A 17,078-nucleotide genomic window follows, 5' to 3' on the forward strand; every position below is an offset into this window, starting at 1 on the left:
ACTGCTATACCCTATACCATTCACCTCTTGCCACTTTGGCTCTACTTGCTTTGACATTGTCAACATACACTTTGTACTGCACAGCGTGTGGCCCAGTGAGTCCTGGGGATATATTTGCTCCACCCCCGCTAACAGCTCTGTGAAATACTGTCTTCCCTGCTCAAAGCAAAACATGGCAGCAGATTGCACAGAAATGGCCTCACTGTAAGCTAGAGTTTGCAGTGTTTGCTAAGCAATTTTAAGTATGCTAAGCTTTCTAGCCTCTTTACAGTCTAAGAAAGAACTTTATCTTCTCTCCTCTCTTGAGTACCCTCCTACTAGAAGAAAAGCAAACCTGCTCTAAGATACTTCAGAAGCCTTTCTGGCATCATGACAGATATTAATAGCAGGTGTTTTGTACTATAACCTCTGGCTGCTATTTTTCATTTGTTTTAGTAATTACTGGCCAAAATTCATCACTGCCAGAACTCCACCGATTCAGCAGCAGACCCTCCTAGATACAAGTTTAAGCAGCTGCTGTACCCACTCTGGCTCAGCTCTACATTGACAGTGTGGTCCTGAGAAAATGCTCATAGAAATATCTGTATCCCATTCCCTCCACTACACAGGTATTTATTTCAGGAAGGTCTTTTCATAATTTCCTTCGGTTTATCTCATTTCATAGTTCTCAGTTGTAAAAATTTGACAGAGAAAATGCATGTTTCTACTGGAAGAAATCACCATTTTGCTGTTCTTTACTATTGCAGACATCCACCAAACTCAAAACATCTGCACTAGCTGCTGGCTTAAGCACCATCTATGTAAAAGGAGCCAGACCCAGAACCTCAGAGGAATGTAGGTCCCTAAGCACCACTGATAGAGATCTATAAAATAAGCAATACCGGAGAGAACAACAATCATTGTTTCTGAAAGTACAAGATTACTGGGCACAAGAAATTTACCCATGTAATTTAGGATGATGTAGAAGCCAAAAGCATATGCAAGTCCAATAACACGACAGACAGACTGATGAGCAACAGATCCACTGACTACAGTTATCTGTGATGATCTGGACACGACTTCCAGCACAGGCAGTCTCTAAAGCACTGATTGCTGGAAACTAGAAGGGCATACCAGAGAAAGGTTTTTCTATGTCTGCTCAGTTCCTACACTTCTACGCACCTGCTGCTTACTGCTGCTGGAGAAGACACTAGAGCAGATGGCCTACGGGTCTCATAAATATTGCAGATCCTGTAGTACCTTTGAAGATAAAGGCCCCCAGTGCCTTTGTCATCATGAAGTATGGATGAGACCTCATGAAGACCCTGCTCTGACAAGGCGTCCTTCCAGACAGGTACACAGTCTCTCAGCAGTTTTATTAATTGACCCAAGGATGCATGTCTGTGTTCTTGGTCTTAATTTTAGACAATTGTTCCTGGCTGTAGAGTGATTTCACATGGCCTCACCTGGGGTGAGTTATAAATCTGCCATGGATTAGACAGAGATCACTACAGCCATGGGGTGGATCGGCGAGGCAGCACAGCTGTTCCCCTTGCATGTGATGTGAAACATGTGCCACATAGGAGGAGGAGGGATAGCCTCCGGCCCCCTCCCCACTATCCTTCAGCAAATCTCCTCCGGGATTAAGCAAGTTCAGTAAGAGGTTGTCTGTTATCTGGCTTTATTTCATACAGATCTCTTTTTTTTTTAAAATGTGTCTGAGCCCACTTCAGTATCTTTTTTGGTGAACTTCTATAATTTGTTGTAGCTTCCAGTTAAAGATTGCTAAAGGCCCTACTGTGTGATTGTGCACAAATACAATGTGTGTGTGTGTGTGTGTGTGTGTGTGTGTGTGTAAGATTTTGCAAATCTCAGTAGGTAAATGACTGTAAACTATTTGTTGTTCATCTTGTTTGAGTGGTGATCAAAGGGCTTTACGTATAACAAAATTTACTTGCTAAAATGATTCCTGGAAATTGTAAAGCTCCAGCCTTGCTTGCGTAAATTAAATCCCTGCACGGTCAGAGTTGTCTTAAAAGATTTATGTGTACTTATCACTTTTGGAAAAAAAAGTGTAAGAAAACTCAGAAAAGCAGATAATGACTGATATTTTAGAATAGCAGAATAATAAAGACCAGCCAAAATTTCTCATTCATTTGTAGAGCCTCATGACATTTTCATGATCTGTAGACATGACAATTTCATATTCATGCAGCTGCCAAGACAGTTGTGGATTATAACCAGTCTCACAAGTCACAGCAAACCAATTCTGAAATAGAAAAAAATATTTGCAAAGGACTTTCTTTACTATTAAGCCAACTTGAATGTTAACACAAACAAACCAAGCATGCCTTTCCACATACTTAAAAATATCTTGGCCTATTCCATAAGACTCACTTTTTCTAAAAATGAAGGTACTTGTTAGATTTACTTCTATGCAGCCCTACCCACTCCTGATAATGATATAATGAGTAGCTTAGGACTTTAGACTGCCAAAGTGACTCCAGTTACGAAAGAAGAAGCTATACAACATGTGAAAGTGCTATAATTTCAAAATAATTCAAGAACAGAAACATGCTCAAAGAACTTTACAATGCTTCTGCCTTCAGTCAGTCACACAGCAAATCACAAAACCATTTTTAGAGTCTCGCATGGTTTTTTCAAGGTTGTTCAAGTTGCTTTGCGATGTGTCCATGGGGAATGAAGGGATGGGTCTGTAGGTTGTTTATTTTTAGTGCCTAAGTTAGTGAGAAAACAGTCATCACTGCCTTTGTGCACTTCCCTCTAGCCATTGCCTTTCTGCTGTCGGATACCACAGCGCTGCCCCAAAGCTGGCTGGGTGACACCAGGCTGCACCCAGCAGGTGCTTCAAGGCTTCCAGGGCAGCTCGTGGTGCGGAGCCCGCAGGCAGGCTGGGGACACACTCTCATTCCCATATCCCACCCACCAGCCAGCGGTAAGCACTGCAGGTGATCAGAGGAGTAAGTGAGCATCCAAAACAAGAGGTACACAGTCTGACAGTCAGGAAAAACTGAATTAATGGGGGGATGGGCAACACTCCCTTTCCTCTATATGCTCCGCTGCTGTCCTGACACGCTGTAGACATCTCAGCTAAGTTTGTGCAGGCATACAAACACGTGTGATCCAATAGCCCCTTCGTACAAAAATCACGCTTCAGCACAGCCCCAGGCTGACGCTCAGGATGGGGGCAAGCCCAGAGGCATGGGAGCTTGCTGGGAGTTTGCTGGGAGCTTGCTGGGAACCCGGGCTGGCTGAGGGGCCCCGCTCACCTCGGGGCAGCTGCATGGCCACGCTGCTTCCCGCAGGCACGGACCATCCCTGACCCCAGCCGGCTGCCGGTGTGCCTGCAGCCACCGGCTTGCCCAGGCCAGGCTGGGCCTGCAAACATGGCATTGCCACCACTGGCAGTTTCGGCCACAAAAGCTGTCTTCTCAGCCAGCTGAGACAAAGCAAAGACATTTCCCTACCAGCTATGTCTCCAAAGAAGCTGGGCATGTTCACCTTTTGCTTAGCTAATACCTGTTTTCACTCTTTTCCAGGATCGTTTTTTTTTTTTTTTACTTTAAGCCAGGCTAACCAGACTGAAAAACATTTCCCTCCCTGGAAAAACTCTGAAACGTGGCAATTTTGCCAGGAAGGTCTGTGCTTGCTTAACCTTTCAGGAGGCACGCCTAGCACAGGCTCTGCAGGGCGGGGAGGAAGCCATGGGGTTTCATCTGTCACCTATTGTGCCACTGACAACCCGACAAAATGCACAGCCCTGCACTGCACCCCGGGGCCAGGCAGCACAGCCCCCCTGCACGGGTGCTGCATCCCGTTCCGCTGCGGTTGCTTGAGGTACCCTCGGCACCTCCGCTCATCTGCTCTCATGTTCCTATTCCTGAACATCTATGTGTGTAATCCATTAATTACTTCTGACCAACATATCTGGAGGTTTCAGTTACATTTGTAGAGGAAAAGTTCCTCCCTGTGCTTATTTTTCCCATGTATATATGTGGGATATAGTAGACAGACACTCCAAGCTGAAAAATGTGTGACTATATTAGTACGATGCTGGGCTTGAGCTAACAAACCAGGTTTGTCTTTGTGTCAGAGCACAAATCAAGCGAGTTTGTGCCTGTCCATCATATACAGAATAAACACAGTTTTCAAGTGGTTCCAAAGAGCTTCCAGTTTCTCTTGCCAGTTAAAGTATCCACATAGTTTAAGGCCACACTTTGACCCACTTGGATGGTTTTGTAATCTCAGGAAAGGTCCTCTGAAGTCCAAAAATTACTTCATATAAAAGCCACTTGTCAGCAGCAAAATATGTTTTCTACATTTCTGTCGCACACTGATTCTAGAGATCACAGTAAGAAATGAGCAAACTTTACAACAGCCCTCCTGCAACCATCCACTCAAGCATTTAAAACCACATCAGTTCTGTGTACAAATCTTCTGCTTTCTATGAATAACTGATGAATATTATTACAATATTATTATTTCCAGTAAACTGGAACAGCAGAGCCTATGAGAGCAGGCTGCAGCGAACACAGCCATCTCCGAATTTAGTATTTAACCAGTAAGGCCACCCTTGATCCCACAGCCAGGATAAAGAGTGACCCAGCACTAGTCTGCCATGGCCATCTGGAAGCCCTTTGCTAGTCCCAGGACTGCTAGCCGGGTGTGTGACCCTGCTCTGGCCTTCCAAGTGACCTCTACAATGTACTTCACATCGGTAACTTTTCCTAACCTTTTTATGTCTTGTCTAGGTAGACTGAAAAACCTTAGGACCTCAAAAGAGTTTCAGGTTGGGTTTCAGCCCTGCGTGACACCATGGGAGCACAGTGCTTCCTTGGTCTCCCACTATCACCATAATTTCACAACAATTACACTACTTATTGTACAGACGGAGGGTGCATCCATAAATAGGTCTTCTAACTCTGGGAACTATCCTGGCTACATCAAAGCAATAATAAATGCTGCTGCAATCCAGAGTCCTGCCGGGTTGCAGATTTGATGCACCTTCAGCAGCTGTAATAGTGTTAAGTCTTCAAAAGGATAACACTGTTTTGTGCAGTGTGCTTGTGAGCCCACCTCTGGTGCTGTGGCCTACTCAGCTGCTTAACTTCAAATTCTGACAGTGAGTGCACTACGTATATTGAGATACCAGTTAAATGTTTACATTTTTGTTTCATTGGCATACAGTTAAATTGCCACTTCTGTGTAAGTATAATAATACCAAACCACAGACCTGTGTGCTCCATTACTACTAATGCACTTGTCACCTTGCAAACCAGAAGTAAAGCTCATAATCTGGGAGGAGATATCAACAGGAGTCCAAGGTACGCAAGGAATGCAGGACTAAACCCTTTGAGCAGCAATTTGCAGTTTGCATGTTAGACACCTTTTTTTTTTTCTCATATCTGGGGCTTCAACATACCATGTCAATGAAATGTAAAATACTGCTAATCAAAGACTTTAATGGACACATACCTTCAATTACCCCAAACACAAAAAAGACTGAAGTCGTCAGCTCATTCACTCCATATTACACACCTCACTATAATCACACTGAAGAGAATCAGAGGAGCAGCTTTTGATGCATTATGCAGCTACGTTATTTACCTGCTATTTACCTGTTTACATCTGGACTACACTGGTCATTGCGAAAGCTGCACAAGTAACAATCCGGAATGTGTCATTGCATTGTACTTACTTTTGCTTGTAGGTGCTGGACTTTATGTACAGTAGAAAAATGATCAGCAGCTGAAAAGGTAAACTGCTTCCAGGTTGTAGTTGTAAACAGAAAAATTGCATAAGACAATAACAAGACATGAATGGAGGAAGCAAAAAGTTATTCTCCAGGCACTATGTAAATTCTGATGCTCAACTTTGTAATGACATCTGCCATTGCAACATGGCCCCATCAAAACACTTTTGTTCATGTTACTAATTTTTCCAGCCATCACTTTACTTTTCTTATGCATGAATCTGATTTGTCACTGACTGTAGCTATGCCTTGACAACTTCCTCACTATGCCAGCCAGCTTCCCTGAAGCATGCTATCTCCCCAGCCAGGTGGTGAGTTGTCACGTTAAGGGCTGTAAGCAATTTCTGGGTTTTCACAGGTCAGACAGGAGGGGCCAGCATCCCAAAGACATGGACTTAGCTCCAGCACAGAAACACCCACTATTATATAAAACTGAAATCATTAGAAAGGACATGCCATAAAGATACAGGTGTGGAATTTAATCTTGTTATTGTCCTCTGATTTCTGCATTAAGAGGCAGAAAAAGACATTCAAAGAAACAGGACTAGAAAGAAGACGCATGCTTCCATGGCTTGCTGCAGAAGAAAGATGAAGCGTGGCTAGCTGGTATCAGTATTGTAAGCATTAATGAGGAACAGAGGAAATTTGTTTGATATAATAATCCTATGACACAATAAATAGATTCTTGTTGTTTCTACAACCAAAGCTAATTGGACTGGATGCTTTATATTTGCCTTTCATGTAATATAAGAGTGCTCAGAAGCAGGGGATGAACTAGTTTCTTTTTTAAGCAGTTCCTCTAAGAGCTGAATTCTCACTCAAGTTTTCTGTTTAGTTGTGCCTGTTTGGATTTGTTACACTGCCAGTGTCATCCACGTATCCCACTGCAGAGTCTGGACACATCCACTGCTATGGCAGGTAGCACTCCCAGAGCGGCTGACACTCCCTCACTAGCCCAGTTTTGTGTGTCTCATAGGAAAACTGGTACAGCAAACACGCAAAAGCAGAATGGTGCAAATAGCCTTGAAAAGACATTCACACATCCATGGGGTATTACGACTCCTGTGCTGGTTTTGGCTGGGGTAGAGTTAATTTTCTTCATAGTAGCTAGTATGGGGCTACGTTTTAGATTTGTGCTGAAAACAGTGTTGATAACACAGAGATGTTTTTGTTATTGCTGAGCAGGGCTTACACAGAGTCAAGGCCTTTTCTGCTCCTCACCCCACCCCACCAGCGAGCAGGCTGCGGGTGCACAAGAAGTTGGGAGGGGACACAGCTGGGACAGCTGACCCCAACTGACCAAAGGGACATTCCACACCATGTGACGTCATGCTCAGCATATAAAGCTGGGGGAAGAAGAAGGAAGGGGGTGGACGTTCAGAGTGACAGGGTTTGTCTTCCCAAGTAACCGTTACGCATGATGGAGCCCTGCTTTCCTGGAGATGGCTGAACACCTGCCTGCCCATGGGAAGTAGTGAATGAATTCCTTGTTTTGCTTTGCTTGCATGCACGGCTTTTGCTTTGCCTATTAAACTGTTTTTATCTCAACCCACAAGTTTTCTCACTTTTACCCTTCTGATTCTCTCCCCAACCCAGCAGGGCTGAGTGAGGAGCGGCTGTGTGGTGCTTAGTTGCTGGCTGGGGTTAAACCATGACAACTGAATCCAGTACAGAGATGAGTTGACCTAGCTGTCCCAGCAAGTCAGTGGCAGAACAAGACTGGGATTCCCAATGTGTACATCCCCAGCTGCTGGGGAAGAGGCAGCCGCCTTCTCCTGATTCAGTGCTGCAAGGGGTGACTTTCTCCCTTCGCCTTTTAACTCTACAGAGATGCATCAGTCAGTCTGTTTTGTCTTTTTGATTCACTCTTCTTGATACTGTTTTCAGCCCACTTGTAATTTGCTATCTACCTTTAAATGACTATTTTTTCTTGTTTAAGATAGAGTATTTTGGAGTCGAAGAGGTAAAAACACATTAAGCTTTTCCTGTATTTTATCAATGCAAATTTACTATCACAAAGTTTTACAGCAAGGCTCTCAAAGCTTACCATTCATAGATGATTAGTCATGCTCTGTACTGTTATTTGATATCTGGAATGGGACTTCATTAATTTGCAGGCATTCTTAATGCACTGCATAATGTCAGAGATTACTGGTTTCCCACAAATGAACTTCTCTTCCTCCACTTAAAAAGATCTAATAGAAAAACAATGCAAGCATCTCTACTTAAGAGCTGCTTCTGCTGGTTCAAAGAGCCAGCTGCTGATACCACCCCACCATCTACTGGAACTCTGCAGAATCACAGGACTGCCTTAGAGACTCTTCGCTCTGCAGGCAATGATCTGAGAAAGGCTGGAGACTAGGGGAGTACTCAGAGGAAATACCACTACACACTTGTCCTGCAGTTTGCCAGACAGCTGCTGATGAGTGCTATTTAGACACTGCGGTTACCAGGCTAGGTGAACTTTTTATCTGACCTGGAACAGACACTTCTTTCTTCCTTATGTGATCTTGTAGAATAAACAATAACAGAAAAAAAGAATTAAAAAGTGAGGGTTTGCATATAAATTTCCAGTTACCAGTGTAATACCACAAATGTGACACGACCCAGCTCCAGCTCTCTGATGTCGCAGACAGGGGTGTGTACCCAGGACGGACACACCTGCACCTTGACCCTCCTGACTCAGCAGGGCTCCACACCCACCCCATCTGCTCCTCCACATGCACATCTGGCTTGCCCACTTCGCCAGGCTCTTTAAACCAGCCTTACACCATGACAGAGGTACTGAATGCAGTTTTGGACCTGGAAATATCATGAGGAAGTCTTTGGAGGGTAATGAGAGAAAGCTACAGCACGGTAAGGGTGATAAACTCAGTGGGAGACTCCCCACTCCTTCTGAAGTGGGCACAACAATCAGTCTGAGAAAAAGTTTAAATTTGGTTTAGTTAATTACAAACAGATTATCATTTCAGAACACAATACCCATAAAACCAGTTACTCTTTAACAGCCCTACTGTAATTACAGAGTAGACTCCCAGGCACAATTGGCTTGTTACTAAATTTGTCTCACAAGGATGCTAGTGATATCCCAATAAATCGTACCACGGGAGATGCCCTGATCCTATTGAAGTCAAGGGCAAAAAGTCATATTGACTTAGCAGAGAATGTATTTGGCCTTATAAAGCAGGGAGCAGAGCAGAACAGATCCTCACTCTGTCTTACATTTCATGTGGGAACCTCTAAGATGTAGCTGTGACTTTTTCCTCCTTTCTCCAGTCACTGTTTATCTGCCAACATTTTACTGGAGATTTTGCTCATTTGAGTGGACCCCAGATCAGTTCCCACCAGAAAGCACAGCTGAATTCTTCTGCCTGGCTAGGGGTCTGACTTCTCCACACATGTCTGAACTTGGTGCTAATGCTTCCAACATTGAGGATGGAGCTCCAAATCCATTTGGGAGTTAGTTTATGTATAGCATGGTACTTGAAATACTTTAGAATCAAATTATTATTACTGGATTTCATTAGGAATGGAAAATGAAGGTTGATGGTATCCCTTTGTTCATTTCAACTTCCATTCACTAGATTACATGCTTACCGAGCAATACTGAGGGTGTAAACATTCAGGCTTGCGATATACCCGTGAAGAAAGCAGGGGAACACTTCACCCCTGGAGCTGCTGTCTCTGTGGTGCTGGCTGCTGGCAGTGCTCCTTACAGATGGGGACAGCGCTGCTCCAGGCACTTTGCAAAGACACATGATCACCCTTCCTCCAAAGCACTGACTGTGTCGGGGTGAAAATGGATGCAGAACTCTTGCCCACTTGCCAATAGCCTCTGCAGGGGCAGCAGAAGAGCAGATATGTAAGCTGAGTCTATGATCATGACGGCAATGTGGCATAGAGCAGGTGCTGTCAGCTGTAAGCACCGATGATCTCTCAGTCTCTCCAATGCCAGGCTTCAGCCCTGCTCTGCACCCCAGTAAATAACGTTTCCATAGCATTTGAATATATGTTTTGACCATTCTCTGTGGTCTCACCACAACTTTTCCATTCACCTAATGAACAGTTAGAAAGAGAAGGAGAGTTAACTACCCTACATGCAGCCAAACGCTGATGCACAGGTAAATGTGGGCAAACACATAACAAAAAAAGCTCTGTGTTTCTGCTACTCTCTTTTTGTCACTTTTCTGTACCAGGGCTTTCTTCCACTAAAAAACAACACCCCAAAAAAACTCAACTACCACTGACAGCGTAAAAAGTCAGGAATGCTTTGTTTAAACTAAAGAATAATGTAAATTAACGATATTAAAGCTATCATCTTTATCTGCTGCCTAAACCAGGCTCTGCCTCTTTTGTGGCTTTGCTGTCCTTAGCCAGGGTTGCTTTCATAGCCACTGAGCACAGGAGGCCCTTAGAGATTTGGAGATGTTTCCTTCAAGTCTTCTAAAGAAGCAATAAAAAGACACTTACAGAGAAGTCAGTGACTCAAGCCCAACTCCTAAATCGTCAGCTTTTCTGGCAGCATCTAAGCTGTGATATGTCTACCATAGTTGAGACACAGAACTGTGTTCACCTGGTGCTTGTGTCTACATGGGGAAAGGTGTTTTGCTAAAGTATTGGCCTTGCTTCTTCTCTGATGGATGGAGAGGGCAGGAGTTGCCAGCTCTCAAACACACTCTGTCCCTGTGGGCTGTGGACACCTATCTCAAAGGAGGTGCCTGGCTTTCCCATAGCTGAAGGCAAACTGAGGCCCTGGCAAATGTACACAGTGCCATAGGGAATATTGTGCCCCACGTGGGACCCACAAGGAATCAGCTGCCAGGTTTTTCTCCCCCAAATTCCCTGGGTGCGTACCTGCAATGCACCTCATTCCCAGACTAATGCATTGCAAGAGTGAGACTGGACCAGTAATGTCCGAAGCCCATTGCCTCCATCTCAGGAGCAGAATGGAAGGACAGAGACCCAGTAATGGTAAATGGGCAAGTAAAACTGTGAGTATTTAATTGATCAGATTAGGCAGAGGATGGTGGAGCAGCCAGCTAACTGCATAACCTGCACTGCAGCAGTGCCCAGGGTCAGAAATCCTGTGTACACAGAGGACAAAGGGCCTCTTGTCACATGCAGGAAGCAAAGGCCACTTTTGGGGTCTTTTGAAGATCACCAGGGGTGATAATTTGCAGTTCAAAATGCCTGACCACAGACACATCTACAGCACCCGTGCCTCCTCCATGAAGTCAGCAGCCATGGCAGCTCTTTGAGCAGAGGCAGGGTATTAGACTGGATGGACTGGACTGTCACCTGCTGGTGCCACGCCCTGAGCCACCCTCCTGGCAAGGAGACGCTGGTTAGGAGCTGACCGTCTGCATAACTAATACTCTGCTCCCAGACTGCACAGACAGCACTTGCCACACGGTGGATCCCTCCTCAATATAAAAAAGGCGTGAGATGAGCCAAAGCACGGACCAGTCAACAGTAGAGAGAAGAAACAGAGCCAATCTCTGGCTCCACAGTCCCACCACGTGCCTCTCTGAAGTTAAGGACACTTTAGCAGATCACACTGCCACATTTTGCAGAATTTCAGCTCTGGTCTTTCGTTTCAAGCTGTTGAGGCTGTATTGCTTCCCGGACCATACTATCTTTTTCCAAATGCATACTTTGAATTTAGGTTCAGAAGCAGATGCTTGGGATGTGAATCAGCTCCAGATACAACTCCTACAGTGTCCACATGTACGTTATGTCTCTAGCATTTGTTGTAGTCACGGGAATCGGTCAAAGCACCAGAATAGAATAAATACAGGGAATAAAGTCTAGGGGCTTCTTAGGCTAACCAAACTTAGGCATAGCTTTAGTGTAGGTCCTGTCTGCAATTTTGGGCCAAAAGCGTCTTGCTTTTCCTAATTTTCACATATTAGTTTGCTGTATTCAGCAGTAGTGATGTGTCTCTTCCAGTGCACCAGTGCTAAGTAAACTTGTTATATCCCTCCTATCCACCAGCCCCTAGGTACTGCTGGTGATTTACTGCTCCAGGTAAATTCCAAGTCAGCCCATTTATTGTTATTTCTTCCATGGAAACAACCCAGCAAAAAGCAAAGCTCACGAGGGTCCCCTCCCCTTTACAGTACAGAGTCTGAGTTCCCAAGTTGGGGTTGTTTGGAGCATCTGCTGTGAACTATTATACCTGGTCCACTGTGCTGTTGGGGCTATCACTATCCACTTCAGCCATGGTAATGTGCTCTCAGTTATTATCCCTTCATTAAACATTGTACTTTAACTAACTGTAATTGGGTAGTACTAAACGAAGGTAGAAAGGGCTTGCTAATTTGTGTTCTCCATGCAGGAGTTAAATCAGGAAATAGGTAATCCCTGAAAACATCATTCCACAAACCATCCTCAGACACCTGCTGACAGCACAGTGGTACAGGCAGCCTGCCCACCGGGCTGTCCGTGAGTGCAGCACATGCTGCTGGGCCAGCACAGCGAGGATGTCTGCACCCGACCTGCGCTGGCAGCTCTGCACATGCTCCGTCTGCCAGCCAAGTCCCACTCACCCTCCAAGGCTTATTTGTCTACGAGCAGCACTCGGCTGCTGAGCCTGGATGAGCTGCAGCATCTCTCAGAGCTGCTCATAGGCAGTTTCACTCGCTGAAGCTAAAATGTTTTTCAGACGCTCGGTTAAGCTTCCAGGGATGTCATTTTAAGAGTCCATAACAAACAAAATATACCATTCCCATCGGGCTAGTGATAATGTCCTTGCCTTGACAACAACCTGCAGCGGTAAAGTGAGTTTAATTCTCTGACAAGAAGATTGGCGACAGCTATCGTCGCATTGTTTACTGTAATATATGGGATTCTTCCCTGAAAACCCTGGAGATGGCATTTGTCTGGTCTGGTTGTAAATAATGAGATAGATCACAATGGATTTCAGTTCTTCATCAGTATTTGATCAGCACAAAGGTAAGTCACCTGCTACTAATTTCAAAATCCTCTGGTCCTCCCATGCCTCCCATGCAAATGTACTAAGATTACTTGACAGAATGAATTACAAGAATTTTTGTGAAAGATCAGGTCTCATAGAGACATATTTTGGTTACACATGAAGGAATTTCTTCCATCAGTTTTAGACATGGATATTTCAGCCTATTGCTACAGTGATTTTTAAAAATAATTTTTTTCACCAGAATAGCAACAGCATCTGACTGGTCTTATGCTTAGCATTGAGAGATGTATTTTTTATATTATATATTGGTCCTCTTATGGATATATATATATATTAAAACAATTGCAATATTAGCAAACAGAGCAGTTTAAAATGGAGTAAAAATTGAAGAAAATATGATTTTCATAAGTCTACTAGTTTGTATGCATTAAAAGACTAGATGCTGACAAGTGATTGATTTTGCTTCAGCAAATCTTAGCTGTATAAGTAAGTATTGCCGTAACTGTGAATTTAAGATACCTTTAAAAGCCTCAACATGAAGATTTTCTACATTATAAGGTTGCTATGGAAATACAAATGTCTCTTTGTTGTCTGTTTTTAAGTTAAATGGTTGAATTTTATGTCCTTATTTGCCAATACAAGCTTTTATATCTTAAGGCTTAATCCACTATAAGGAATGTAGCAGCATTCCTTTTATGTTCCCAGAGCAGGAAGGTGTCATTGTTTGATTATCTGTGTTGCAACAAATTTCTCTTCAAGTCAGCTTGTGAAATAATTTGTGTGCAGTGGCCACAAATTGCAAAGTGTCCAAGCTGCCATGGCCATGCTGGCCCCACAACGAAGGTGCTGACTGTAGAAAAAAAATGAAGGGCAGAAGGAAGACAGACACTGTGGTGCCTTTTGGGCAGCCAGGTCCCACAGGTTGTACTTCTGTGCTTGCCTATGCATCTTTGGTGGACCCAAAGTAAATACACTCCATGTAAAGCAGTGGACTTATGGCTGCCTTTCAGTCACAGTAGCGCTCAAAGCCTGAAGCAAGTCTTAAGAGTACTGGTCTACACCAGCCCGGCCAGGACCCCATCCTGAGCAGATGGGGGAGAGTGGGAAGCCATCAAGCAAAACTGAGTGACAAGAGAAAAAATACTACCAGCAGGGATAAAGGAGTAAGGGAAGTGCAACGGGAGAAGGGGGATCTGTACTGCAGGAATAGAGACAGGTGCTCCTAGGTTATGTGCGAATGACGTAAGGAGCATTTTCCCCAACAGAACAGAGGTGTGGGGCTGACTGAGCTTCTGCAGCTCCACACAGCTGTTCTCAAGCTCTCCTTCTGCAGGCAGAACGAGTATGCTCTGTGCCACACGCTGACCCAGCAGTACTCAGGGTGGGGAGGGAGGGGGGAAACCCTGCACACTCAGTGCCATGGGGATGGCTGCCAGGCAGCCAATGGAAGTGGTGCCAGGAATGAGGCTGGAATATGACCAGGGCTGGGGAAGGAGAAGTCAAGTCTCCAGATGGATAAGGGAGCAGACAGCAATGCAGGAGACCACTGACTCAAACCACCTTATCTGGATAGAAGTGAGAGAGTTGGGAGGCACCATCTGCCTGTACCTCCCCTCGCTCCTAATCTGCAGCTCCTCCTCCCACCAGGCCACTCTCCACACTGACCCATCCTTATTCCTGTCCAGCATCATCTCCAGCCCCATGTCACACTCCACTCACAGCACCTCCCCAGCAAAAGTGTCCCCTCCAGATAAATTCATCATCTCTCCTCCACCACCACTGCAGGGGTGCTGGCTCATTAGATAACTTGTGACTTACTGTTTGCCTTCTCTGCTAGCTGCGTGGGAGGCAGATGGGGACCAGGAGCAGACCACACACAGTAATGGGACACTGAACCCATTGGTTATCATGGAAAGAAAGCTCTATTCCAAATTCACAGTGTATGGTGATTTTTATCCAAATAGCATGTTAATGTCTTGGCACATTAGTGATTTAAGCAGGCATAATTTTTTTTAGCAAGGAGAAGGGGAATATATTTCATTTGAGCAATTTATAACAACAGAAGAATACAGACTAGCTTTCAAACACACCAGATCAATATCTGTTGGTCCAATAAAATAATCCAACCCCCCCTACAAACCCTTTCTCCACCCCACACATCAGAAAACTATCCCAGCTACAGATCAAAAAAACAGCATTCCAGGCTTGAAAATCATACTGTCTCTTTGCAACACTTCCTCATTAATATCTTATAATACTTACCAATAGTAACAGCAATAGTAATGTGGGACTTAAAGAAGCCAAGCAACATCAGAAACCCCTCCTCTCCTAATACTGCTTGGTGCCATTTAAATGCGTGCTGTACCTGGCTTCAAATGTTTACCATTTAAACAGAGAAGCTAGACAAAGGCCTGGACTGGTACATTCACAGCCAGGCACACACAGGGATTATTACTTTGTTAAGCAATCAATAAATCCATAATATTAGAGAGCGAGTTACAATTTCCAAAAACTGCACTCATCCACCTCCTGCTGACCCTTGACACTGACATGCTGAAATCAAATAAACTGCCTAGTATCGTGTCCTGCCGACAAGCTGTAGGAAATCACATAAGGCGTTTGGCTACTGGTGGAGACAAGAGGGTTTATAGGAAAGAGGGGAGTAAATTATATACATAAATATTTCTTCTTCACAACAAACAAATTATCCTGTTATCCAGCCTTCAGTTTTCGAAACTTAGTGTTTTAGCAAGGTCTAAATCAGTCATTGTCAAGACTACGTACACTAAGCTGCAGCAAATTTATTTAGACCTTAAAAATCCAATGCAGGAGAAAGCATGCACTTACGTACATCTAACATGCACGTTGTAAAACAACACATCAGCTGACATCGCAAATTGTGTAAAACATGCATTCTTTATAGGAAAGTCAGAGGAGAATTAATGTCACAGGCAGTGTAATTTCATTGCTCTGAATCCTGTGATCATTCTGCATGTTTCTTTACATAACCCCTTGTCTGTCCAAAAGACAATTACTTTGTCTTAAAGAAATGTTGTGCTTTTAAAACACTGCAGCTTGTTCCAGATAGATTGGCTTTTAACTTTGATTCCTTCTGAGGATTTTAGCTACAAAAGAAGATGTCACAACCCTGTATGTCATTTGGACTTTGCTCACTAAGATTCCTCCAGACTTTTCTACGCCACTGTTGTGCCAGCCTGCAGTTTCTCCCTACCCTTGCTCCATACACAGGCTCTTAGTTGGATCTTCTGCCTTCCTGAAGCTGACTGACAGTTTCCTTTCACCAGTAGCACAGCAATTTTCCAAAATAAAATGTAAAATGTATCTGAAATGGCAGCAGTACTCACTGCCATTTACCAAACTGAAAGATAATAAATGAAGTAACGCTAACTCATTTGAAGATGGAGGGTCAGGCATTTCGCTGTTCACAATCCCTTTATTCCACGTGGTGCTGGTGCCCCAGCCACAGCCGAGCTCACCAGCAGGGCAAGCTCACAGAGCGGGACACAAGTGCTCAGTACCTCACTGTCACATTCTGCAAAATGCCCACTCTGAGCCATTCCTCTTCTGCCCAGGAAGATGTCTGCAAAAAGAAATGGCCTACAAGCTTTGCACCCATGCCCCCTCATTCCTTGACAGGGTAAGCTGGAGGAAGATGAAGTGGGAATGTGTCACCTGGAGCCAAGTGCATTCAGCATAAATGACATTCAAGCCCTCCTGGCATTTCCTGCTCCCTGTCATGTGAAGCATCAGAAGACCACACATCTGTCTTCCTCCTCACCTCCCACCCAAAGCCACACAGGTCATCTTAAAGACACCCCACCTGAAATCATGTCACCCTACAGAAATGGAGTGAGCGTCAGTCTACTTTATGTCAGATGCACAATGTCGCACATCAATTCCTCCTGGCCCAGTCTCCATTGCCAGCAGGGTGACAGCCTGGTCCACCTGCCTCTCCTTGCTCTGACAGCTATGACTCATGGGTGGGGAAGTGTGAATCTTGGATGTGGCTTCATGCCACCATTCCCTTAATAGGAGTGGAGCCGGTGTTCCGCGAGAGCAGGCATGGGGAAAAGTTCGTTCATTCGTCCATCCACCCATTCATTCAGAGTTTTGCTTCTTTTCCTCATACAGGAGGATAATTGTTCTGGGGAAAGCAGATTCGGCCCAGCGCAAGCAAAGGCACAGAGGGGAAGGTGTTTTGCTTTTAGTTAGATGAAAAAGGGCAGAGGGAGTCAGGGACCCACATGCAGGTGTGCAACCATGTCCTCATCTTCCTGCCATCCTGACCTCCGGGTATGCAACTGCTCTGCTCGGGAGATGGAGAGTTTCCTTTTGTGGCTGGATTGCTCAGCTCCTGACTCTCAGCAG

General features: G+C 44.6%; 1 protein-coding gene across 1 annotated transcript in view; it reads left to right on the top strand.

Moving 5' to 3' along the window:
- The first annotated feature begins 12,666 nt into the window (after positions 1–12,666).
- ANKRD55 (ankyrin repeat domain 55) overlaps positions 12,667–17,078 on the top strand; it is a 52,507-nt gene continuing 48,095 nt past the window's right edge. Inside the window, exon 1 of the mRNA XM_009326929.1 lies at positions 12,667–12,706. Within this exon, the coding sequence (XP_009325204.1) occupies positions 12,667–12,706 (40 nt within the window). The remainder of the gene's footprint in view (positions 12,707–17,078) is intronic.

The sequence above is a fragment of the Pygoscelis adeliae genome, unplaced genomic scaffold (genome assembly GCF_000699105.1).
Source record: "Pygoscelis adeliae isolate BGI_AS28 unplaced genomic scaffold, ASM69910v1 Scaffold116, whole genome shotgun sequence".
Lineage (NCBI taxonomy): Eukaryota > Metazoa > Chordata > Aves > Sphenisciformes > Spheniscidae > Pygoscelis > Pygoscelis adeliae.